At 46.2% G+C, this 25,908-nt stretch overlaps 1 protein-coding gene across 1 annotated transcript in view; it reads right to left on the reverse strand.

Moving 5' to 3' along the window:
* CALB2 (calbindin 2) overlaps positions 1-19,784 on the reverse strand; it is a 28,416-nt gene extending 8,632 nt beyond the window's left edge. Inside the window, exons 1-4 of the mRNA XM_049864454.1 lie at positions 19,691-19,784; positions 5,751-5,827; positions 3,196-3,285; positions 2,083-2,163 (exon numbers count right to left, since the gene is read on the reverse strand). Of these exons, the coding sequence (XP_049720411.1) occupies positions 2,083-2,163; positions 3,196-3,285; positions 5,751-5,827; positions 19,691-19,784 (342 nt within the window). The remainder of the gene's footprint in view (positions 1-2,082; positions 2,164-3,195; positions 3,286-5,750; positions 5,828-19,690) is intronic.
* Between the last annotated feature and the right edge of the window lie 6,124 nt (positions 19,785-25,908).

Genomic DNA, 25,908 nt, shown 5'->3' on the forward strand with positions numbered 1-25,908 from the left:
GCCCTGAGAAATGGTTATTTCTAACCGACTTTCTATCCATGAGGGAGAACTCACTGCCATGTGGGTTTCTGGGCTAGCTCTCCAGATACTTCAGGCAGTGAGTCACGGAGAAGGGATTACCGGTGGCTGGAAATATATTTAACACGACAGAATGGCAATACCAGTCACGTGGAAGGCCAGTCATTATTTAACACAGCAGGCAGTGTATATGATGGGTATGGGTTGAGTTTCACTCTGAGGAACACATACACAGAATAGCTAAGGTGGAGAGTCCCAGAATAATTGCAAGAAATAACTGATAGTGGTCTCAACCCACCTGGAGGAAAGGAAAATGAAGAACACCAAAGACACAAGGTAATTATGAGCCCAAGAGACAGAAAGGGCCACATAAATCAGAGACATCACTCTGAGACCAGAAGAACTAGACAGTGCCCAGCTACAAGTGATGACTGCCCTGATAGGAAACACAGCAGAGAACCCCTGAGGGAGCAGGAGGGCAGTGGGATGAAGGCCTCAAATTCTCGTAAAAAGACCAGACTTAATGGTCTGTCTGAGTCTAGAAGAACCCCAGATGTCATGGTCCCCAGACCTTCTGTTAGCCCAAGACTGGAACCATCCCCAAAGCCAACTCTTCAGACAGGGATTGGACTGGATTATAAAATAGAAAATGATACTGGTGAGGAGTGAGCTTCTTGGCTCAAGTAGATACATGAGACTATGTGGGCAGCTCCTGTCTGGAGGGGAGATAAGAAGGCAGAGGGGGACAGAAGCTGGCTGAATGGACATAGGAATACAGGGTAGAGAGAAGGAGTGTGCTGTCTTATTAGCGGGAGAGCAACTAGGAGTGTATAGTGAAGTGTATATAAATTTTTGTATGAAAGACTGACTTGATTTGTAAACTTTTACTTAAAGCACAATAAAAAAAATTGGTAGTTTGCCTGACATCAAGATCAATGTATTTGGTTGAACCATATGAAATCGCCATATTTATAAGCAAAAAAAGGTTGAATATAGGCAATTTCATATGGTTCAACCTAATACTATCTGGTTGAAGTAGGACATGGTGAATATTACTTAAAAGACACTTGAAATTGATGTCGTATTTCACATGAGGATCTCAAAAAAAATTATATTGCAAGGATGGTAATGTTCATTTTAAAGGGGAACACCGAAGCCCAGACCACAGTCAAAGATCAAGCCTGGAAGGTGTTGGAATTCTCACTGGGCATTCCCAGCATTGGGATGGGTACATTATTCCTTCTTTTCTTCATGGCAAATGTGGTAAAGGACGATGTGGTGTCAGCAGTACTCTGGCTACCTCAAGCAACACTTCCCCAAGCACACTCCTTGGAATTCTGACTCTGAGGGACACTAATGTTATTGAGGAAACCCTGGTGGCGTAGTGGCTAAGTGCTACAGCCGCTAATCAAGAGGCAGTGGTTAATGTTATTGAATCCCTGGGTGGTACAAATGGTTAACACACTTGGCAGCTAACCAAAAGGTTGGAAGTTGGAGTCTACCCAGAGGTGCCTCGGAAGAAAGGCCTGCCGATCTACTTCCCCCCAAAAAACAAAAAAACACACATTGAAAACCCTACAGAGCACAGTCCTTCTCTGACACGCACAGGATCTCCATGAGTTGGAATTGACTGAATAGCAACTGGTAATGCTGTTGAATGAGAAGAAAGTATGGGAGATACCACAACCAAACCAAGTGAAACAGGTTCCTTTACTGCAGGATTTCTCAGAGCCTGTGATATACAAATGTCTATGACAAATCCCCAAAAGGGAGATAGTGTGTGTACAGCATTGCCCATGTTCTCGACTCAAGCTTCCTTCTCACCTTACTCCTCAGACTTTAATGTGCACACAGATCACCTGGGCTCTTGTTTCAATACAGATTCTGATTTGGTAGGTCTGGGGTTCTGTATTTCTAACAAATTCCCAGGAGATGATGATGCTGCTGGTCCACAGACCAGACTTAGAGTAGCAGAGTTCTAAGGGGTTAGGGTCTCCCAGGGACAATTCCTAGGGGAGGAAGGCAGGTCTCAAATGCAGAGAGAAGGCGGTGCCTTGGCCTCACCTCCATAAACTCAGCGCTGGAGCCCACGTGCTGCCTGAAGCATAGAAGGAAGTTCTCCTCGGTCGGCAGGATCTGCGCCAGCTGTGGGATACAGAGACACTAACATTACCTGCCAGGGAGCAGAGCAGTTTCCTGAAGGAAGGATGGTAAAACGGCTATGGAGAGGCAGCGTGGGAGTCACGTTTTGCTTGTCATATATACATCACAGGAGCCCTGGTGTGCAGTGGTTAAAGGGGCCCAGCTGCTAAGTTTGGCGGTATAAATCCACCAGCTGCACCGTAGGATAAAGATGTGGCGGTCTGCTTCCATAAAGATTTACAGCCTTGGAAACCCTACTACAGGGTCATTGTGAGAATCGACTCAATGGCAACAGGTTTTTTGTTTTAAATAAATGTCACATATGCCATATATACATATACATAAGCATCTATGTGTATGTATATGTATATATGGCTCATCACGTGTGTACAACACCCTGAAGGCATTTGAGCTCTCCACCCCTGCCTTAAACCATTGTTGGTTGCTTCCTCTTTTCTTGGGAAAGTAAAGTTCACACAGAAAAAGCCCCACTGGTTCTCTTGGTCATCCTTAGCGCTGGTGGCCAGGAGGAGAGGGTTGTTCGGGTTTTTTGTTTTTTTTAAACTCCCTCTTCCCCCTCCCCAATTCCCTGGTAACCACTAATCTTTTTTTGTCTTGATGTATTTACCTATTTGAGATTTCATATAAATGGGATCATACTATTTGTCCTTTTGTGTCAAACTTATTTCACTGAGCATAATGTTCATTCGCGTGGTGGCATGTATCAGAGCTTAAATTCTCTTTTAGCTGAATAACACTCCATTGTATGGATATAGCACGTTTTGTTTATTCACTCATCTGTTGATGGGCACTTGGGTGATTTCCACCTTTGGCTTTTATGAATAATGCCGCAAGGAATATTAGTGTACCTGTGTCGGTTTGAGTCACTGCTTTTCGGTCTTTTGGGTATATTCCTAGAGAGAGGGTTTTACAGCTCCTCATTTAGACCCCTGGAAGGATGCTTGGGGCATGGGGGAGGCACAGGGGAAGGGTGGCCCTTCACACAGATCCCTCAGCCAGGACAGCAGGACTCACTTCTGCCATCTCGATTTTCCCATCTGAGTTCTTGTCATACTTCTGCATGAACTCCTTCATCTTCTCCCCAAAGTTGTCACTCTTTGACACCTGTAAAAAAACCAAATGTGAACCATGAGTCTCACACCCTCTCAGTGTGGAAGTGGCAGGGGTCATTTTGTGTCCTGAATCCGTGGGCACGGAACCAGGCTGAGCCGATGCTCTGAGTGATAGGGCTGCCATCTTTTTCCTATTGCAGACTGCGCCAAATCCAAGTCATCTCTTCTTCAAGGCTCATCACAGAATTTTCAAAGGGGAACAGGATATGTAGGCATGCTTTCTACCATGTAATCAAACATGCACCTCTGCCTTGGAGATGGAGTAAACCACTACTGTATCAGAAGGGCGGGACTTATTCCCATTACTCAGATGTGAAAACTGAGAAGTTCTAACCACTCTGCTATAGCAAGGTGAATTGCTCATCTTCTTTAAAGACTGATCACCAACTCTGCAATATTTTTTCACTCTGATTTTATACCAAGGAGAATATGAAGAGGAGTAATTTAAGAAGTCCATTCAATTATTGTTACTAGCGACAAGGCAGTGAACTTTAAAAAAGTTCCTTTAGCCCATTGTTGCTTATCTTGAATCTTAGACTCTCTTGAAGTTCTAAAACCTTCCCCTGGTTTGGGGATGCTGCTGATGAATTTTTTGCATTAACGGGTTCCTCCTTACCGTGAGGTAAAGATGCATCTACCTTTGGTAGCCAATGCCTCTGCTTTACTTATCTGATGACTTCCGGGTAGTTGTGTGCTTGCTAGGATTGGGCCACAGAGAATTCTACCAATTCTTACTTTTTTCTGCATCCCTTCTATGCTTTATACCATTGGAGCTGGTCTCAAGTTTGCCAATATTTATGTGGTCATCAATATTTATTGATTTACGGTTACTAAGTGCTCACAATGTCCCTGGTATGGTCCTAGGCATTTCTTAGTAATGAGGTTGTCCTATTTAATTTTTACAATAGCCCTGTGAGGTTATGGTTCCTCCATTTTACACACAAATGGAGGATAAGATGAAGTGGCTTTTCCCAAGGTCACCCAGTGAGTAGAGCCAGGATTTGAACCCATGACTCCCAGTTCCAAGTCCAATATTCCTTCTACCATATAACAGCTGCTCTGAGCATCAGTCCTGGATGGTATCAGCTGGGATTGTTGTTGATGGACTTGAAAATCACCCCTGATGCCACCTGAGGAAGGGGATGACTAAGAGATGGGATTGCAGATTTGAAGCACTTTGTGAAAACACACTCCCCTGCCTACTGATCCCAGGATCAGTTTTGAAGCCTGTGTTTTCTGTGATCCAGGCTTCATGATCCTAGTAATGAGGGAGGCTGAGGGAGCTGTTGATAAACAAAACCATGAGTCACCTCAAACCCTCTTAAGCCCACAGCTCTGACCTCCTCTTGGTGGGACACACTGCCGAGCTTGAACCAGGAGCTCACTGGTGCATTTGTGACTCATCTCCCGAATTGCTCCCTGAAGAGTTGCCAATAAGTATGGAATTGACTCACAGCAGGGGAAAGGAGAGAGACCCCCAAAGGATTCATGGGAGCTTGTAGGAGGGAGTGAGTCTGACTCCACATATTGCAGAACCAGACACAGGAATCACAAAGACCAGCTTCAGTCACTGTGGCACTCCAGTATTTCAAATACCCCCGCAAAAGGCCTCAGCAAATTTTATAATGTCAGCTGGGCACCAGGAGAAACACCTTCTCTGCCATTAAGGGGCTGGGGTGTGATTTGGAGTCACTTAATTAAGGCAGGTCAACAAGAGCAGAGTGCCCCCTTCACAAACGAGACCAGCCAGTACCATCTGGCTCAGATACGGGTTCAGGACAATCCTGTTTTCCTTTAGGCTCTTGCTGAGGATTGGTCTAGAACAGTGGTTCCAACTGGGGTTGATTTTGCCACGACCCCCTGACCCCCACCCCGGGACATTTGGCAGTGTCTGAGAAGTGTTTGATTGTCAGAACTTGCACAGGGGAGGTGCTATTGCCATCCAGTAAGTAGGAGCCAGGGATGCTCCTGAACATTCTACAGTGCACAAGACAGCCCCCCTTCACAAGGAAGTTTCTGTCTCCAAACACCAATAGTGCTGAGGCTGAGAAACCCTGGTCTGGAATAAAGACACTAGAAACTAGCCTAGGCAGCCAATCTTGAGTTATGACCCTTTGAGTATCTTAGGAAGGCTGTGGACTCTTTCCCTAGGAAAAAACAACATTTATACTTGCATACACAGATACAAAGTTTTGCACTTTTGGGGGTTTATAAACCCCTGATGCCCATTCTTGAACATTCCCAATCCCAGGCACCCAAGGATATTGAGATGACGTATTCTTTTTAGAGAATATTCCAATTTTTTTCTACACTTACACATAAAAGAAAGACTCCAAGTGTCAAGACCAGTGATGTCAGGCCCGCTGATGGGATGCATATCCTGGGATAGACAGTGCTCAGAGGCAGAGGTCAGGGTGACAGAAAAACCTAAACAATAGAAAAGGGGGCTGGGCTTACCATGCCAGAGCCTTTCCTTGCTTTCTCCAGCTCTTGGAAAAAGTTTTCTAGTTCTTTGCCTTCAATATATCCATTTCCTGCAAAGATAACAAAGGGGGAGGGGGGAAAGCAGTGAATCTCCAAGCTAACAGGTAAGACTAACGTGGGGCAGGACAGGATGGGGAAGCTGGGGCCTCGGGGAGAACTTCTCCCCATTCTCATGTGTCAGAACCAGCCCTGGACTGCACAGTTCTAGGGATGTGGTTCCTGCATTTGGGGCATTTGCTGCCATAGAGATCCAAGACTGATAACAGCATGTTCTCGGAGTATACATTCAGCAGTCAGAGGATGCTGGGAGGTGCTAGCGTCTGGGATACACTGGCAGAAGCTGGGAGCTGCAAGGTGTATCCAACAGCGTCCAGGCCAAGTAGAAAACCTGACAGGAGACAACAGATCATCAGGATTGATGGAGGTTTGTCAGCAGGTGGCAGGCAGGCCCTAATCCCCAGGGAGAATGTGGTCAGAGGCAGAATTTGGGTCCGCAGGGTAGGAAGCCAAGAGCGAAAAGAGAAAGGCAAGACCTCTGTTCTATGGGGTGGGGGCATGAGAGAGATTTGGTCACTGGAATCAAGCGAAGGGGAGGCAGGCCCAATGTAGGTTCAGACCCTGATTCTGCTGCACTCACCAGCTGTGTGACTCTAAAAAAGCAAACAAACAAAAAAAGCCGTTGCTGACTCAATTTTTGACTGATAGTGACCCTACAGAACAGAGCAGAACTGCCCCAAAGGGTTTCTAAGGCTGTAAATCTTTACAGGAGCAGACTGCCACATCTTTCTCCCATGGAGTGGCTGGTGGGATCAAATCTCTGACCTTCTGGTTAGCAGCTGAGAGCTTAACCATTGTGCCACCAGAGCTGCTGTGTGAGTCTAGGCAAGTTATTTAACCCATCTGAGCCTCTGTTTCCTCATCTGCAAAACTGGGGTGATAACGGTACCTCATAGGATTATTATAGGACAGTGGTGGTTCACTGGTAGAACTGCCTTCCATGCGGGAGACCTGGGTTTGATTCCCAGCCAGTGCACCTAATGTGCAGTCATCACCCGTCTGTCAGTGGGCTTGCATGTTGCTATGATGCTGGACAGGCTTCAGCAGACTTTCCAGACTAAGACAAACTAGGAAGAAAGGCCTGACAACCTACTTCTGACAATCAGCCAGTGAAAACCATATGTATCACAATAGTTCCATCCTGTTGTGCATGGGGCCACCATGAGTCAGGGGCCACCTGGAAGGCACATAGTACCCAACTGGGGCTTATAATAACTGAAACCAAATCCGTTGCCGTCAAGTCGATTTCGACTCATAGCAACCGTATAGGACAGAGTAAAACTGCCCCACAGGGTTTCCAAGGCTGTACATCTTTGCGGAAGCAGACTGCCACATCTTTCTTCAACTGGGGCTTATAATAGTGCACCACAAGTGTTGCTATAGTTTCAGTTCAATTACTAGAACCTGTATAAGATGGGAATGAATCTGGGGAAAAAGTGCCATTATCATAACCAGGACCCAAAGTCAAAGCCTGAGTCGCAAGAAGAGTCCATCAATAGTGAGGGCTTGTTTAGATTCTCAAGCCTCAAGCCTGGATGGCCTAGAGTCTAGGGCTGAGCTGAGTTCTCAGCCAAGGGTTGCTGTGATGGCGAAGCAGCATTTGTGGGAGGGAAAGAAGACAGGGATTAAAGTAATGCTTCCCAGACTTGGCTGTACTATGGAATCTCCTGGGGGATCCTTAAAACATGGATGTCTGGCTCCTACCCCCAGACATTCTGACATTGTTAGTTTGGGGTGTGACCTAAGCATCATGATTTAAAAAAAAAAAAAAAACTCCCCAGGTGATCTCAATGTGCAGGAAAGTTTGGAAATCACTGGCTTAAAGTCAAGTTCCAAATCTGGTCTAAAGCAGTTGAGGAAGGTTCCCATAGAGGATACTGAACAGAAAAGTTGGGGAGCAGGGTGAAGGGTGGTAGCTCTCTTCAGGGGCAAATGAAATTACAAACCAAACAAAAGACAAAAAAAAAAAAAAAAACTGGGAGAATTTACCCTGTCCTTTAGGGTCGCTATAAGTCCAAATTGACTGGATGGCAGTGGGTTTGGTTTGGTTTTTTTTCTAGGGAGAGGAGGAGTCTCCTTACAGCCTTTCTTCCTAGTGTCTCCTTGAGAATTTAAATTCTGAGCAAATAACCTTAGAAGAGCCCTCTAGTGGAGAAGACTCCCCTGTATAGAGAGAATCGCATTAAGATGAATTAGGTATTTTTGTCCGCAGGGAAAAAATGTGACTATAATATTGTAATGGGGTTGGGGGCATACCTGAGTGGTATACAAATGGTGTTTAACACTCTGCTGCTGTTGGCTGTTTAAGTCTACCCAGAGGCACTTTGGAAGAAAGGCCTGGTGACCAACTTCTAAAACATCAGCCATTGAAAACCCTGTGGAGCACAGTTCTACTCTGACACACATGGGGTCGTCATGGGCTGAAATCAACTCAATGGCAAATGGTTTTTTAATGGGGTGGGGCAAGACTTGTGTGCCTTTCTTTCCTAGGTGGGGGGGGGGGGAGTCATCTTTCTTCTGAGATGTCTTTTAAAGATTTGTAGGAGAGTCAGAATTTCATGCATGTGTGACATCAGGTAGGAAAGGGAAGGAGGAGGAATGAGGGAGTAGAAAGGAGGAGGGGCTTTCTAGGTAAAAAGGCAGTTGTCTAGTTGATGATGCCTTTGAATTGAAGGAACGAGTGATTTTTTTCTCCCTGTCACTGTTAGATGGTACAGTGGTTAAGCACTAGGCTGTTACCCAAAATGTTGGCAGTTCAAACCTACCAGCCACTGCACGGAAGAAAGATGTGGCAGTCTGCTTCCGTAAAGATTACAGCCTTGGAAACCCTATGGGGCAGTTCTACTGTGTCCTATCGGATCACTATGAGTTGGAATAGACTTGATGACAGTGAGTTGATTTTTGGTTGGTTATCCCTTGCCATCATCTAGCTATTCTTCCATTTCTTCAGTGAAATTTCCTCTTGACTTAGAAGGCAAAGTCACCTCTGTCTCCTTGGAGGCATTGCAGGGTCAGACAGGGAGCTTAGCTCTGGGCCATCTATAGCTTCCAGAAGCCTGATATTGGGGGCTCAGAGGTGGCACTGTAAGCTTGTGTCATGGTTCAGTGAGGTAGGGGCCACAAAGGCTGAGCGGGGAGCCGGGACTCAGGGGACACATGAGATGAGTGAGTGCGTGGGTATGTGTCTGCCTCATGAATGTGTTAGGAGGCAGCTGGAAGGCGCTCAGAGGGGCCCAGCCCCAATGTCAGCATGCTACAAAGAGCAGCCACTCAGAGATGAATAGTTCCCACCTGCCAATCTACGGGCCCCTGTCTTTGCACCAGGACTTTGATGCTCTGCCATGTCTTCTTCAGCCCCTTCACCTACTATTTAGAGGCTGGCAGAGTTACTGGCCCTTCTTGTTGATGCACTGACACCTGGCTCTTCTCCTGCCTCAGTCACACACACTATGGGACTCTGAGCCGGTCATATCACCTCTCTGAACCTCAGGTTTTTCATCTACAAAATGGGAATAATGATAGTGTCTTCCTCATACCTGTAAAATGTTTGCACATAGTGAGCCTCAACAGGACCAGCAGTCATCACTACCGTGGCTGGGGTTTCTGTCTGCTGCCCATGCCGGGGACACCCTGGCCTTGGCTTCTTCTTTCTGGCTGGGGATATTTGGGGGTGCAGAGGGAGGCCAAAGCAGGCAAGGCTGGCATTGAACCATGCCCCAGTACACAATCTGAACAGCAAGAAGAAAAGTAGTAAAGTGCAGGAGCCACCTTTTCCATGGGCTTTTTCTGAGACTCACAAAGAATAAATACATTTATTTTTACCCTGCCTTGTTCTAGAAAGGTTTAAGGTAGTTTAACAACCTCAAGAAGCTCAGACAATCAGCCAGTGCCCTGCCCAGCAGGAAAGCATGGCCATTTCCTAACATCAAAAACTCCCTTACAGATATAACACCTCTAATTTTTTTTAATTGAGGTGAAATTCATATCAAATTAACCATTTTAAAGTGCAAACAATTCAGTGGCATTTAGCTCATTCACAATAATTGTGAAACTACCACCTCTATCTAGCTCCAAAATATTTTCGTCACCCCAAAAAGAAGCTCCATACCCATTAGTTTGCTCTCCACTCCCTGCTCCCACCTAGTCCCTGAAAACCACCAATCTGTATTGTCTCTGTGGACTTACCTATTCCAGATATTCCTATAAATGGGATCATACAATATGTGACCTTTTGTATCTGGCCTCTTTCACTTAGCATGATATTTTCAAAGTTCATCTACATTGTAGTGTGCATTAGTACTTCATTAAGAAAAAAAATTTTTTTTTTTTTTTATTAGCACCTTCAATTTTTCAAAGCACTTTCACCTTCTTTTAAATCAGCAGATGAGTTGAGGCCTCACTTTATGTAAGGCCCTACGTGGGTTGCCGTGGAGGATATCAAGAGGTACAAGATCCAGACCTTGCCATCTAACTGGTCACAGTCCTTTCAGAATCACGTGATTACAACATGGCAGAGTAGAATCCTCTCCTTGTGACAGAAGAAGAAACTGAGGCACAGAGAATAAGCAACTTGCTCAGGATCACACAGTAAGGTGGAGGCAGAAGTGCGGAGTCCTAATTCCTGATCCAGGCTTCATTCACTCCTCTATTCACTTTGTGCTGAGCTCTGTGCAGGCATTGGGGATGCAAAGGTGAGCTAGACATGGTCTCATTATGGGGCTTATGTTCTAAGTGGGCAGAGGGGGCAGGAGGGAGACAATAAACAAGGACATGAATTTAAGCACTATATTTCCAGATAGCATCAACTGGCAATGAAGGGACGATGGTGTAATAGAAGAGGGGTCGCCTGGCAAGGCTACATCGACAGGACAGGTGGGGAAGTCCTCTCTGAAGCCCCAGTCACAGGGCAGAGGGAAGAAAAAGGGCAGGGAGAGGGTACCCAGAGCTGGGATGGTGACACTCTCGAAATAAGCTCCCCACTTCCAGAAGCTGGATGAGCCCCTTTCACCATGCTTACCTCTTTTCTGTCCACCCCCCAACAGAGGGACAGAAATGTGGTTAAAATCAACAAGTCTTTACTTGAACAAAAGTTCAATTCTGTGCCCTGTGCTACCATGTTTTCGAGATGAGCCTGTTCCCTGAGAGCATTTAATGGTCTACTGGGGTCGACGGCACTGGGTTTTTGGGGGTGAGAGGAAACCCTGGTTGCGTAGTGGTTAAATGCTATGGCTGCTAACCAACAGGCTGGCAGTTCAAATCTGCCAGGTGATCCTTGGAAACTCTATGGGGGCAGTTCCACTCTGTCCTACAGAGTCGTTTTAAGTCGGAATTGACTTGATGGCAGTGGGACTGGGGTGAAGCAGCCAGACAGGAATGGCCAGAGCCAACCAGTTCAAGGCAGAGGGTGAAGAGCAGAGATTAGATAAGTAGGCAGGGGCTGTGGGCTAAGAAGGGGGAAAAAGCCTTCAGTACCTTGGCCTCTCTCTCTAAGCAACTACCTGCAGTCTCCGACTATTATCTGAGGCTAGGGAAGAGGACTGGTTGGCCCACATCCTTCTAGGGAAGACGTCAGCATTGGACAAGCGGCTTGTTTTTTTTTCTATACCTGTCTTTGGTGGGGGGGGGGGTTGGGAGGGAGTGGAGCTTGGGATAACTGGCTACCAAGAAAATCTCATGCGGATGGGCATTGATAAGGATATGGTTACCATAGCAACCATCACTCCTAACCTCCTAATAAAACCACATCCTGAGAACCTTAGGAGGAGAGGGGGCTGGGCTGGCATCCAGGAACCTTTCATCCTTCTTTATTCCATTCTTGCTACCATTCTTTTTTTTTTTTTATTCTCCATCTTTAATGTACAAAGAAGCACCCCAGGGAGTTTGTTTAAAATGCAGATTCCTGGAGCACAGCAACAGAGATTCTAATTAGATTGGTCTGGAGTGGAACTCAGAAATCTACATTTTTTTTTTTTTTATTGTACTTTTATCTTGCTTCCATTCTTCACCACCACCGTGTCTCGGTTTCCCTAAATTTAAAATGAGACACTTCTTTCCAATTACTTTGATTGCAGACACCTGGAAAACCATAACTGAAGGCTGTTCCATCACTTGACTAAGTGCCCCCACAGTGGAAGGAGGTCTGCTTGTTTCTCCCTGAGACTGGCATTTACAGATCTTCTAAGAGTTGAACAGGTAAGAGGTTATCTGAGTAAGACATATAATTCTACCACCAGCTTTACCATTCTCCCTGTTGTGCTCAGGAAGTCAGTCTCTCTGAGTCTCAGTTTCTTTACCTCTAAAATGGGCATAACTATGTCTTCCTTCTCTATAGGGGTATTGTGAAAGCCATACAAGTTAATGCCGTGAAAACACTCTGGAAAATGTAAAATCTCACATAAATGGAAAGCATTTTTATACTCTGTTCTCTTACAGTCTTCTGGATCAGTCCATGGCAAAAACTCTTCAGCCCGAAGAGTTCCAGCAATACTGCTTTCCCTAGAGTAGTGGTTCCCAGTCCAGGCTGTGTATTAGAACACTTGATGAGCTTGTACAACACCATTGCCTGGGCCCCACGCCCAGAGTTTCTGACTTGGTGGACAAGGTGGGGGACTTTGCGAGGTTTTTTTTGCAAAGCTCCCCAAGTGATGCAGTCAGGGTTAAGAACTGTGTTAGAGCAGCGTGTCTAAGGTGCCTAAGAATTACCTAGGGGATCTTGTTAAAATGAAGATTCCGATTCAGAAAATTTGGAGTATAAAGGCTTGCTGCCCAAATTGCGGTCCGTGGACCTGTAGCATCTGAATTACCTGAGAACTTGCTGGAAATGCAGAATTCTAGGCCCCGCTCTAGACCTGCTCAATTAGAACCTGCATTTTAACAATGTATGAACATTGAAGCTTGGGAACTACTACTGCTTTAGAACATTTTCTGGGGAAGGAACTCTTAAGGGTTCAGATCCAAATGAATGAGAAATGGAATGTGGGGGTCCTCGAAGGTTTTAAATTAACACCCAATCCTATGGATTCTAAATCTTCCTCTATTTCTCAGTTTTTGTCTGACAAGTCCTTGGTGAAGGGACCATTTATGGAGGAAAGTGGTTTGGTGACTGAGGAGGAGCAGGCAAGCTTTCGCCACAGGGCTGATGAGCTTTAGGAAAGGAGGATGTGAAAACAAGCCAGAAGTGGTAGTTACCTGAGTGTGTATTGGAGCCCTGGTGGCGCAGTGGTTAAGAGCTTGGCTGCTAACCAAAAAGATCGGCAGTTTGAATCCACCAGCCGCTCCTTGGAAACCCCATGGGGCAGTTCTACTCTGTCCTACAAGACGGCAATGGTTTTTTTTTTTTTGTACTTTGTGATAATTCATGGAACTTATGATTTGTATACATTTCTGTACATATGTTAAAAAACAAAAACAGTTGCCATCAAGGCAACTCTGATACATGGCAACCCCATGCATCTCAGAGTAGAACTGTGCTCCATAGGGTTTTCCATGGCTGATTCTTTGGAAGTAAATCGCCAGACCTTTCTTCCAGGTGCCTCTGGGTGGACTCAAACCTCCAACCTTTCTGTTAGCAGCCGAGCGCTTAACTGTTTGCACCACCCAGGGACTCCATGTACATGTATGTAGTACTTCAATAAAAAGTTTATTTAAAAGAAGTCAGAAATGACTCAAAGACATTGACATGTCTTTAAAGCTAGCAAGGTTAGTGTCTTCATTTTAGAAAGACAGTGCCTGTGGCTTCAAACATGTGAGGTTGAGGTGGCGGACCAGCATGAGCCCTGAGATGGGCAACTTGGGTTCTCAGTGTTGACCAGGGACTATACCTGTCCTGACTTGGGGGGCTTAGATCAGTGCTCCTCCAAGTGTAGTCTGGGGCCAACTGCATCAGCATCACCTGGTAGCTTATTAAAAATGCAGAGTCCCAGGCCCCACCTGGGACCTACCAAATCTGACTCTTCAGGGCAGGGCTCACCAAGATTGTTTATTTGTTTGATCTTGATTTCTAGGTGATGCTTCAGCAAGCTAAAGCCTGAGAAGCACTGATTTGATAGTTCTCACAGTGTGCAAATTCTCAGGCACCATGCCAGATGTACTGAACTCGAATCTCTCGGGGTGGGGCTAAGAAATTTGTGTTTTAACAAGCGCTCTTGGAGATTCTCACGCATGCTGACGTGTGAGAACTACTGGCCTAGATGTGGCTCACCAACCTGTGTAGCACTCTATAATGCACAGTTTAGAGAGAATCTGGTAGGGAAGCTATGCGGGTTTGAATGTCCTCATTCAGTTGCACAAGAAAACATTCATGAAGCCAGGCCACTTGGTGACTGTGTGGAGTTCAGACTGATCAAAAGGCAAATAACCCTCTACCCTCTGCCTGAGTACCCTCTGGGACAGTTAAATTCCACCTTTTTGGGCAAGAAACTGGTTGCCTCAGGCTCTGCCCTAATATTAATGTTACTTGACATGGTGCTCACCATTTACAAACAGCTTTCCATTTCCCTTCTTACCTGCACTTCACAACTCTGTCAGGTAAGCAAGACAGGTACTATTGACCCCATCTTTGGAGGAATTTCAGGGGTACAGGGATTCAGTCACACAGCTAGCAGAGGTCCTGGACTGGCCTGGTTCCCTTTTGCTCATCCACAGGACAACCTGTGTCCGTGTCTGTTTTTGTCCCAGCTTCTTTCTGTCTCTTTCTCTCACCCCTCTCCCAGGGGCTCCTGGCGAGGGGGTTGGAGGGCGAGAACCCAGTGTAGGCAGCTAGTGGGTGAATGTTCAGACATTTGGATTTGAATCTGTGTTTCCAGCCTGTGCTGCTTCTGGACTAGGGGCTCTGGAGCCAGGCTGGGTCATCTGAACCTGCAGACATCTGACAGCCTGATGCTGGACTGGTTCACAGGCCTGGGGGAAGCCAGAGGATGGGCAGATGGGGTGAGAGAGGAGGGGAGACAGCAGAGGGCCGAAGGGGAGGGGAGAGGGCTGAAGTCAGAGGCCCTAGATGGGACCAGCCTGGCAAAGGAGGGCACATGATGCAAACCCCCAGCAGAGCGGCCAGGCTGGGGCGGTGCTGTTCTCCAAGAGCTACATGCCTGCTCTATTAATTCTGGCTCCCTGAGGTTGAAGTAGATTTCCCTGAGGGGTCTCCTTAACCCTGGAAACCTCCCCGCACCCCTCCTCCCCCTGCCCTGGGCTCAGCTAGCAAAACCCCTGATGTCTAGAGAGGGAGAATAAATGCGTGAGCTGGCCAGGGCCGCCCGGATTGACTGGGCTGTCGGCTGCCCTGGCGAAGCAGGCTGAACGTCTTGTTTGTAAAAACTTGTCCCCTCAGCTGCCTCCCCAGGGGAACCCAGGCTCTTCACAGACACAGCCACCACCCCCTGGCTGGTGCAATCACTGTCAGAGAGGCAGGATGCAGGGCATGAGATCCGAACAGAAGGCGCTTAGCATAGGCCAGCACTCCACCACCCAGGGGAGACTGTCTGGGCACAGGGTTCTGGCATGTGGTCCTCAGTGGTGTGTGAGTTTGAAGGGTACTTTTTTCTTTTTTTTTTTACCATTGGGTTTAGGAGGACAGAGGCAGGAAGACGGGGCAGGGGCTTCCTTGGCCCTTTGTGGTCCTTCCTTCACTAATTTTCAAAGTGCTCAAGTGCTGGGGCCCTCAGAGATAAGGAACAAAGACTCAGTCCCTTGAGAGGCTTGGAGAAGGCCCTGCTTCACCAGGTACGTTTAGATGTGGACGAAGGTCCAGAAAAGTCTGGACAGATTCCCACACCTGGAGACCCAACATACAAACACACACAGACATTTGTAGGGGAGGGTATCCATAAAATTATTTTCTTCTTACATCTTCATTGTTTTGCTGATTACAAGAGAAACACAACCTCCTGTAAAATTTTCAAACACTACGGAAGTTAGAAAGTAGAAGAAAATGTTCTTGAGTTTTACCTAATCTGCCCTTCACAGTAGATAACCAGCACTGCTCAGTTATATCATTTGAAATATTTTCCAACATCCAAATTTGCTAACAATAAAAAATAGGCTCACGTAATAGTGTTCTGCTACAGTTTTCTTTTTCTCTTACATCTTAGCCATTTTCCCATGTCAGTGCAGAAGCTCCCCATTCTTGATTTCATAATATTTCATTGTAGAAATTACTACAATGCCTAAGTGATAGGCATTCCCACCCCTTAAATTTTCAATATTTCAGAAAACACTGTAATAGATTCCCTTGTTCATATAACTTTTTGTGAGCATGTCTATGCAGGCTAGATTCTTAAAAATGAGTAGGATTCGCTACATGGTCTTGCTCCAAGGTCTTATGAACGTCTGTTGGCCTCTGGGGAGAACCACTGGCCCATCTGGCCCCTACTCTCTTACTTGATTCCAGAGGAGTAACAAAAGGTTAAGGTATTTCTCTTATGAGTCACAACCTCCCCCTTGCGTGGCTCTTCTATTGATGGCCCTCAGAATAGAAACCCCTCGGCTCATCTAGTGGGGACCACGTAGCTGTCTGGATCTTGCAGAGTAAGAATGTTCCTGACAAAGACATGGCCAGGAAGCAACAGAACAGACTCAGGAATATAAGGACACGTAAGGGTCAAAAAAAAAAAAAAAAAAAATTTTTTTTTTTTAAGGGTCATTCAGGAGTTTTGGTGGTACAGCGGTTAAGCACTCAACTGCTAATGGAAGGTCAGTGGTTCGAACCCAATAGGTACTCACTCCATGGGAGAAAGATGTGGCAGTCTGCTTCCATAAAGATTACAGCCGGGGAAACCCTATGGGCAGTTCTACTATGTTCTATAGGGTCACTATGAATCAGACTCCACTCAACGGCAACAGGTTTAAGGGTCATTCAGAGCATGGAAGTGATACGTGGAAGAGTCCCAACTCTCAACTCAGTCACAGAGTAGGGTTGGCTGCCACCTTCCCTATGCTTGCCTTTGAGAGACAACATCTGGATCTTTCCAAAGGCATAACCTTGGCTGACCCCTGAGCAAGAGTCCATGGAATAGTATAGGGGGCTGGGAGATAGGATTCCTGGGTTCCCTTTCCTGCTTTCCTGGGTGATCTTAAGAAAAGAACTTTGCCTCTTTGAGTCCCAATTTCTCACTCTCAAAACACCTGCTCCTTTCTCCACAGCAAGGCTCATGATCGTTTTGAAAATAATGTAATTCTTTTCTTCCTCCTGCTTAAGAATGGGCTGAGTTAAGGGCTGTACCCTCTTCCCTCCTGGCTCCCCTCCTTCCTTGGAGTCCAGCTTTCTCCTAAGGTCTCCTTTATTTACTATAGGATGTGGCAGTCCAGAGGGGTGGGGAAGTGGCTCTCTCTCACAGGTGGCTGTGATTAATTGGGCTCCAGTGAGCTAACTCCAGGGGCCTGGTAAGCAAGAAAGGCGAGTTCTCCCAGAGGTTTTTAAGGTTTTGAGTGGCAGGGCTACTCTTGGAGACGGAGAGAAAAACAGAAGCCAGAAGTAGTAAAAGAGAGGCCCAGAGTAGGGCAGGGAGCACAAGTGGTGAGGAGAGGGCTTGCTGGGAGCCTGCAGGTGGTCAGAAGGGGAAGGGAGAGAAGGAGGAAGGTCAGAGAGAAGGCACAGAGCAAGGCAGCCCAAAGCCTTGTTTTGGATCCTTCTGTGGAATTCTCAGTTGGCTGTGTCTGTATTTTCTTAAATCACCTTTCTCTTCAACCTTATTGGCATTTTCATTCTCTTTGCCTTTCTTCTCTGTTAGCCCCTGGTCCCTCCTTGGGACTTCCCTGAAGGTGTGACCCAGAGAGGGCAATGGGGAGCCCAGTGGACAAGAATGCCAAGAAGCAAGCTTTTAGCTCTCCTTTCAGATAGCATCAAGGGAAAGCCACAGGCACAGGACCACCTGTGGGGGTCCTTAAAGACTCTTGGGTCTATTCTAGCTTAGCCATGCTCTAAGCCACAGACCCCTCTGGGATAAAAGAACTGCTGGTCACCTTCAAGGCTGGGTTGGGGCTCTTCTTTGGGAAATGGAAGGGAGACTTATACCTATCGTCATAGTAAACCCTTCTCCCAACCCAATCAGGTGTCCAGAATCCAGAGTGTGGGAATAAGCCCTGGTCAGAAATCAGCCCCTAACCTCCTACATGACCTTGGACAAGTCACTCCTTGTGTCTGTTTCCTTGTCTGTACAAGGAGAATCATAATCTTCCCAGCAGCCTTACAGGGTGAGACTCAAGAAGGTGCAATTGTGTTTTGAAAACTATGGCGTCTCATATAAATGTAAGGATTTGCATGATTATGGACAGCCCTACTTGTTGTCCCTATGAGAACAGAGAAAAAGTAGAATTGTAAAGTTCTGTTTATAGCTGACTCATCTGGCAGGAGGCTGGTGGTATAAACTTGCCACTTGGTAACTTTCCTTGAATCATGCAAGGTGCAGATAAACTGGCAGGAGCATCCTTAGGGAATGTGCATGTCATCTGGAATACTAAGAGGCTGTAAGTCTATTATAGCCCTTTTCACCAAGGGAGTTTTAGCTGCATGAGCCAGGGACTGGAAACACAACCCCTTCTTGGCCCCATTTTACAGATTTAACAATCTACCCAACCTCCTTCAGTAATTCATAGGCAGATGGGGGTCTTCAACCAGGTATCCAGCTGCCCAGTCCTCTGCCCCTCCAGGTTTTTCTCATGGGGGACAAAGCTTCACTGATTAGTGTCCCTAGACATTAATCCATACCTTCCCACTGTGCTGTGAGCAGAGGGCCTCTGTTTAGCCACTTCCACACCTCACTGAGGTGAGAAAGGTAGGCGGGAGGGATCAAGTAAACCACCGCCTGATTTTCTCTCTTATTCCCATCCCCCTCACTCTCAATCTTCGGATAAAAACTGTGAGCCACCACCCTGCCATTGGGCCAGAAATGCCAGAACATTTTGGATGCTCACGCCAGCCAAGGCCTCAGAGAAGAAGAGCAGATCACCTGTTTTTTGGAGTGATGGAGAAAGACTGTCTAGTGATAGGAGAAGCCTCCAAACAGGGCCTTCCTTTATGCTCGAGTCGAAGCATCACAGACTCTTGGAATGCCAGTGCTGGAAGCCACCTCTAAAGGCTATTCAATCCAGCTCTTGCTCTGTGGGTGAGTCAGTGTCAAAACCACACAGAGAAGAGGGGCAGTCACTGATGCATTTAAGATTGTGCCTCCCCTTACCCAGGAACGGGGTCACCAAAAACATACAGGATCATCACCACAAGGGAGCAGGTCTGGGGCTGGAACCCCAGCCCTGCCTTCACCACACCCACTGCTGGGAAACCCAAATGTCTATAAAAATTGGAAAATGGGCAAAGGAAGCCTATGGGTTGCAAGGCCCGGAATGCCCTTCTCCACCCCTGCTCTCAGCCAGTCAGGCTGGGGAGGCCGAGGGTTTCCCTTCAGAGTCCCCAGCTTCCCTCAGCCCCCAGGATGGTGATGGGGCTAACCTGGTATTAACAAAAGGAGAACCTGAGGAAAGATTTGAGTGGGCTTCTGAGACCTGTGGCTGCGGCAGCTGAAACCAACAAGTTACCTTGAAGAAAAGGGTGGGGAGATGGCAGGGAGAGTAATGGGGAGCCCTCCCAGCCCAGGCCTCCTCTCTGGGAAAGCTCCAACTTGCCCAGGATGGGGCTGCAAGAGCGGATGGGCTCTCAGTCGTCTATGTCAGGGAAGAAAAGTTACTGACAATTGTCATCTGAGCACCCAGATGTCTCCCAAACGCGAGACCCTGACTCCAGCAGACTCTGTGGCCAAAACCCCACCTGTGGCAAAGATGTACCCGTGCTTGCATTGAGCACTATCCCTTCCCCTCCACAGCAAGTCCCCTGGGGGCTGATGGGCACAGAAGTTGAGCGCTTTACTGACCGTCTGCGTCAAAGTGCTTCCAGATTTCCAGGAACTGGGACGCCGTCAGCTCCGCAAGGTGCAGGTAAGGGGGATGCTGAGTTGCGCCAGCCATGGCGAGCCGCTCGGAGACCTCGGCCAGCACAGCGCTCTCCCTCCGCGCCGGCTCAGCTCTCGCTCGCGTCTTGGTCTTGCGCCCCACGCTGCCTTTATATACAGTCTGGAGGCTGTACCCGTGCCCAGCCTCCAGCAGGGGGCGCGCGGGCTCAGAGAATCGTGGCTTGGTCGCGGCGGGGCAGAAGAGGCTGGGGTCTGGGCCCGGGTTCTCGGGGCCCAGCACATCTGCTTCGAAGCCTCGAGACCGCTCAGCGCCTGGCCAGGGAAACCCAGATGCTGTTCAGTGAAAGTGGCAGAGAGGCCGCCTCTCTCCTCCCTCCCTCTCCCACCGTCTTTAAGTAAGGCACCACTTACATAGCAGTACCAATAGTAATAACAGTAATGATAATGACAGCAACAACAACATTGATTTTACAAGTATTTAGCATCTTAGTTCACTAGGTCCCCTGCCTGCTCTAATCTGACCCTTCCACAGCAGGAAGATAAGGAACCACTCTTCTGAGGAAGGACATAAAGCTTAAAATGCCTAAATGACTCAAAGTCGCACAGCAAATAAGTGGCAGCCTGGATTTCAACCCAGCTGTCTTTCCAGGACCCACATGGCCCCTTAATGAGGTCCAGTCTTGGGGAGAGGCCGTGCATTGTCAAGGTTTCGCTAGGGGGCATCTGGAATCGGTGACCGCCACGGGAGAATCTGGATGGCAGTGGATGAGTGGCTCCCACTTCTCCTTGTGTCCTGGTTGTTGCTGTCCCCTGGGGGTACCTCCTCCCACCCACTGGTACCTGCCTCACTGTAGACATTTGTCCATTTTTTTTTTTTTAGTAGAACTAATCCTTCCCTACCGGGTCTTTAACCACGCCCACCTAGGGGCTTCATGGCAGTTTCCCTAGCCCAGTGGGCAGAGAATGTCCGACTCTGAGCAAAGGATGTTCTAAGCTAGTTTCAAAGCGAAGAGAAGCAGCCCCTGAAAACTCCTCCCGGGCACAGCAGAGCGGGACGCCTCAAGCTGGGAGCTGGGACGCCTGCCAAAGCCTCTGGCGGCCTGAGGCCCTGGGCTTGTCCTGGCCTTGTGGATTCCTTACCCCCAAAGTGGCAGCTTCATCCCTCCTGGTCCCCTCTCTGCAGAGTGGTGGAGAAATGAATGGATGCTCATTAACATGTGCTAATGAGTGTTAGCTGAACTGCCTTCCAAAGGGAGAGCGAAAGGAAAGGAGGTGAGAATCAAAAGGAGGTCGCTGGGGAATGCCAGGAGGAGACCAAGAGGGGGAAGATTATCCTTTAGGGGGAGGTAAGGGACTAGAGTGAGCGTGGACGGGGCGATTAAAGGTGGTAGTTCAAAAACCCCTTGGCTTTTGGCCCAGGGCAAATGTGTAGGGAGAGAAAAGCGGTCATAAAGAAAAGCGGTCATAAAAAGCCAGCGGTAGAGCCTGATGTGTGAGGGGGAGTTGCCTTTGGTATTAGTGATACGGTGGAGGTGGAAGGAAAGAGTCCTGGGCTGAGGAATTCACCAGAGCCACTGGGTCTGTCTTGCCTGGTTTGGGGACACCACCTCCCTACCTCTTGTTATTAGTTGCTGTTGAGTTAGCTCCAATTCTTGGTGACTTTATGTATAACAGAATGAAACCTTGCCCAGTCCTGAGCCATCCTCACGGATCGTTGGTATGCTCGCATCCATTGTTGCAGCTATCGTGTAGTGGCTTCTAACCTAGGGGGTTCATCTTCCAGTACGATATTCGGAGAATATTCTGTTGTGGTCCATAGGGTTTTCATTGGCTAATTTTCAGAATTAGATTGCCAGGTCCTTCTTTCTACACTGGAAGCTCTGCTGAAACCTGTCCACTATGGATGACACTGATGGTATTTGAAATACCTGTGGCATAGCATGCAAGCCACCACAGTACTACAGACTGATGTATGAGCGGTAGTCCCTGTCTCCAGAGGGGCAGAATGGCTCAGGATGATTAGAACTAAACTGCTTGGGTCCAGATCCCAGAATAAGCTGTGTGAACTTAGGCAAATTATGTAACCTATCTGTGCCTCAGTTTTTCTCTTCTGCAAAATGGGAAGGCAAGTATTTACCTCATAGAATTGTTCCTAGAATTAAATGAGTTCGTGTGCTCACTCATTTCATGATTCTTTGAGCTCCTGCTGCCCTTCATGAGCCAGCAATCAGTATTAAGCTTGGCAAGAAATCCTTGACCAGCATTCTTTCCTGGGGCAGACAGATGCTGTCTCCACTGTGTTACACAGCCTCTCAAGGGACCAGGCTAGCCCCTTCCAGCCCTGATGCCAGTCATCTGGACTCCTCTGACCACCTCCTGCTCCAGCCCCTGCCCCAGATCTGTGGGCTAAGAGCTTATCCTGGCTCTCTCAAGACCAAAGCCAGTATCTTCTTGCTTCTTCAGTTTTTCTTTGAGGGAAAGAGAATGGGGTTCCTGCTGTCTACTCTCCAGAGCTGCCAAGACCAGGGGGAGGATGTCGGCTTGACTGGGGAGGCCCTGGGTATGAGTGCAGGATAAACACAATGACCTCCAAATTCTGCATTTTCCAAACCTGCATCGTTTATTTTAAATGCATGGTTGGAGTCTCTTTCTGGAAGGCCCATCCCTGGCTCTCCGAAACACAGGCCTGAAGACTTAAGCAATTTCCCTTTTCACTTTGACCCCATGCTGAGTCCTGTAGAAGCAGTCAAGGTTAAAAGTTACAAGTCCCTGTTCTGAAATCAGGCAGACATGGGTCCAAAACCCACTTACTGGTTGTGAGACTTCGGGCAAGTTATTTAACCTCTTGAATCTTAGTAAAAGTAGAGGAAATGATACTATTAGTCTCACAAAGTCATTGTAAGAACCAAAAATAATATAATTAAGAGGTTTGTTAGCAAAAAGCCTGGCAGTGGTAAGTGCTTAATTAAAAGATAGTTGTTATTAAAGTTAGCTTAACTAGTAAAAAATGTCTGCCTTGAGCATAAGCTCTTTTTTTTTTCTTAGTTTTATTGAGCTTTTGGAGAAAGTTTACAGCAAATTAGATTCCCATGTGACAATTTCCATGCAAATTGTTCAGTGACATTAGTTACATTTATTACAATGTGTCAATTCTCTTTAAATATGTTCTATTTGCTCCATTTCCAGTACCCTAATTTCCCTGCCCCTTCTTTTTTTTTTTTAATTTTTATTATGCCTTAAGTGAAAGTTTACAAAAATGTATATACACCTTGCTATATACTCCAAATTGCTCTCCCCCTAATGAGACTTTAATGAGACAGCACACTCCTTCCCTGCACTCTTTATTTTCATGTTCATTCAGCCAGCTTCTGACCCCCTCCGCGCTCTCAACTCCCCTCTAGACAGGAGATCCCAACATAGTCTCATGTGTCTACTTGATCCAAGAAGCTCACTCTTCACCAGTATCATTTTCTATCCCATAGTCCAGTGCAATCTCTGTCTGAAGAGTTGGCTTTGGGAATGGTTCCTGTCTTGGGCTAACAGAAGGTCTGGGGACCATGACCTCCAGGGTCCTTCTAGTCTCAGTCAGACCGTTAAGTCTGGTCTTATTATCAGAATTTGAGGTCTGCATCCCACTGCTCTCCTTCTCCCTCAGGGGTTCTCTGTTGTGTTCCCTGTCAGGGCAGTCATCAGTTGTAGCCGGGCACCAGCTAGCTCTTCTGGTCTCAGGCGGATGTAGTCTCTGGTTTATATGGCCCTTTCTGTCTCTTGGGCTCATAATTACCTGGTGTCTTTGGTGTTCTTCTTTCTCCTTTGTTCCAGGTGGGTTGAGACCCATTGATGCATCTTAGATGGCTGCTTGCTAGCATTTAAGACCCCAGAAGCCACTCTCCAAAGTGGGATACAGAATGTTTTCTTAATAAATTTTATTAGGCCAATTGACTTAGATGTCCCCTGAAACCATAGATCCCAAACCCCTGCCCCTGCTATGCTGGCCTTCGAAGCGTTGAGTTCATTCAGGAAACTTCTTTGCTTTTAGTTTAGTCCAGTTGTGCTGACCTCGCCTGTATTGTGTTGTCTTTCCCTTCACCTAAAATAATTCTTATCTACTATCTAATTAGTGAAAACCCTTCTCCCTCCCTCCCTCCCTGGTCTTGTAACCATTAAAGAATATTTTCTCCTCTGTTTAAACTATTTCTCCAGTTATTATAATAGTGGTCTTGTTCAATATTTGTCCTTTTGCAACTAATTAACTTCACTCAGCACAATGCCTTCCAAATTCCTCCACATTATGAAATGTTTCACAGATTCATCATTGTTCTTTATCAATATGTAGTATTCCACTGTGTGAATATAGTTTTTGTGCATGGTGTGAGGTATGGGTCTTTTTCATTTTTTTGCAGATGGATATCTAGTTATGCCAGCACCATTTGTTAAAAAGACTGTCTTTTCCCCACTTACCTGACTTTGGGCCTTTGTCAAATAGCAGCTGCTCGTATATGGATGGATTTATGTCTGGATTCTCAATTCTGTTCCACTGGTCTATGTATCTGTTGTTGAACCAGTACCAGGCTGTTTTGACTCCTGTGGCAGTATAATAGGCTCCAAAATCAGGTAGCGTGAGGCCTCTCACTCTGCTCTTTTTCAGTAATGCTTTACTTATCCGGGGCCTCTTCCCTTCCATATGAAGTTGGTGATTTGTTTCTCCATTTTGTTAAAAATGTTGTTGGAATTTTAATTAGAATTGCATTGTATCTATAGAAGGCTTATGGTAGAATGAGTTTTTTTGCAATGTTAAGTCTTCCTATCCATGAGCAAGGTATGTTTTTCCACTTATGTAGGTCTCTTCTGGTTTCTTACAGTAGTGCCTTGTAGTTTTCTTTGTATAGGTCTTTTACATCTCTGATAAGATTTATTCCTAAGTGTTTTATCTTCTTGGGGGCTACTGTAAATGGTATTGATTTAGGGATTGCCTCCTCGATGTTCTTTTTGTTGGTGTAGAGGAATCCAACTGATTTTTGTATGTTTATCTTGTATCCTGATACTCTGTGAACTCTTCTATTAGTTTCAGTAGTTTCTGGAGGATTCCTTAGGGTTTTCTGTGTATCAGATCATGTCATCTGCAAATAGAGATACTTTTACTTCTTTCTTACCAATCTGGATGCCCTTTATTTCTTTATCTAGCCTAATTGCTCTGGCTAGGACCACCAGCACAATATTGAATAAGAGTGCTGATAAAGGGCATCCTTGTCTGGTTCCTGATCTCAGTGGGAACGTTTTCATACTCTTTCCATTTAGGATGATGCTGGCTATTGGCTTTGTGTAAATGCCGTTTATTATGTTGAAGAATTTTCCTTCTGTTCCTATTTTGCTGAGAGTTTTTATCATGAATGGGTGTTGACCTTTGTCAGATGCCTTTTCTGTATCAATTGATAAAATCACGTGGTTCTTGTCTTTTGTTTTATTTATATGATGGATTACACTGATTGTTTTTCTAATGTTGAATCATCCCTGCATATTTGGTATGAATCCCACTTAGTCATGATGAATGATTTTTTTGATATGTTGTTGAATTCTATTGATATGTTGTTGAATTCTATTGGCTAGAATTTTGTTGAGGAGTTTTGCATCTAAGTTCATGGGGGATATAGGTCTGTAATTTTCTTTTTTTGTGGAGTCTTTACCTGGTTTTAGTATCAGGAATACGCTGGCTTCATCAACCGAGTTTGGGAGTATTCTGTCCTTTTCTATGCTCTGAAATACCTTTAGTAGTAGTGGTGTTAACTCTTCTCTGAAAGTTTGGTAGAACTCTGCAGTGAAGCCATCTGGGCCAGAGATTTTTTTGTTGTTGTTGTTGGGAGTTTTTTGATTACCTTTTCAATCCCTTCTTTTGTTATGGGTCTGTTTAGTTGTTCTACCTCTGTTTGTGTTAGTTTAGCTAGGTAGTGTGTTTCTAGGAATTCATCCATTTCTTCTAGGTTTTCAAATTTGTACAATTGAGTACAATTTTTCATGGTAATCTGATATGATTCTTTTCATTTCAGTTGGATCTGTTGTAATATCACCCATCTCATTTCTTATTCAGGTTATTTGCTTCCTCTCCTGTTTTTCTTTTGTCAGTTTGGCCAATGGTTTATCAATTTTGTTAATTTTTTCAAAGAACCAGCTTTTGGTCTTGT

This window comes from Elephas maximus, chromosome 21, assembly GCF_024166365.1.
Source record: "Elephas maximus indicus isolate mEleMax1 chromosome 21, mEleMax1 primary haplotype, whole genome shotgun sequence".
NCBI lineage: Eukaryota > Metazoa > Chordata > Mammalia > Proboscidea > Elephantidae > Elephas > Elephas maximus.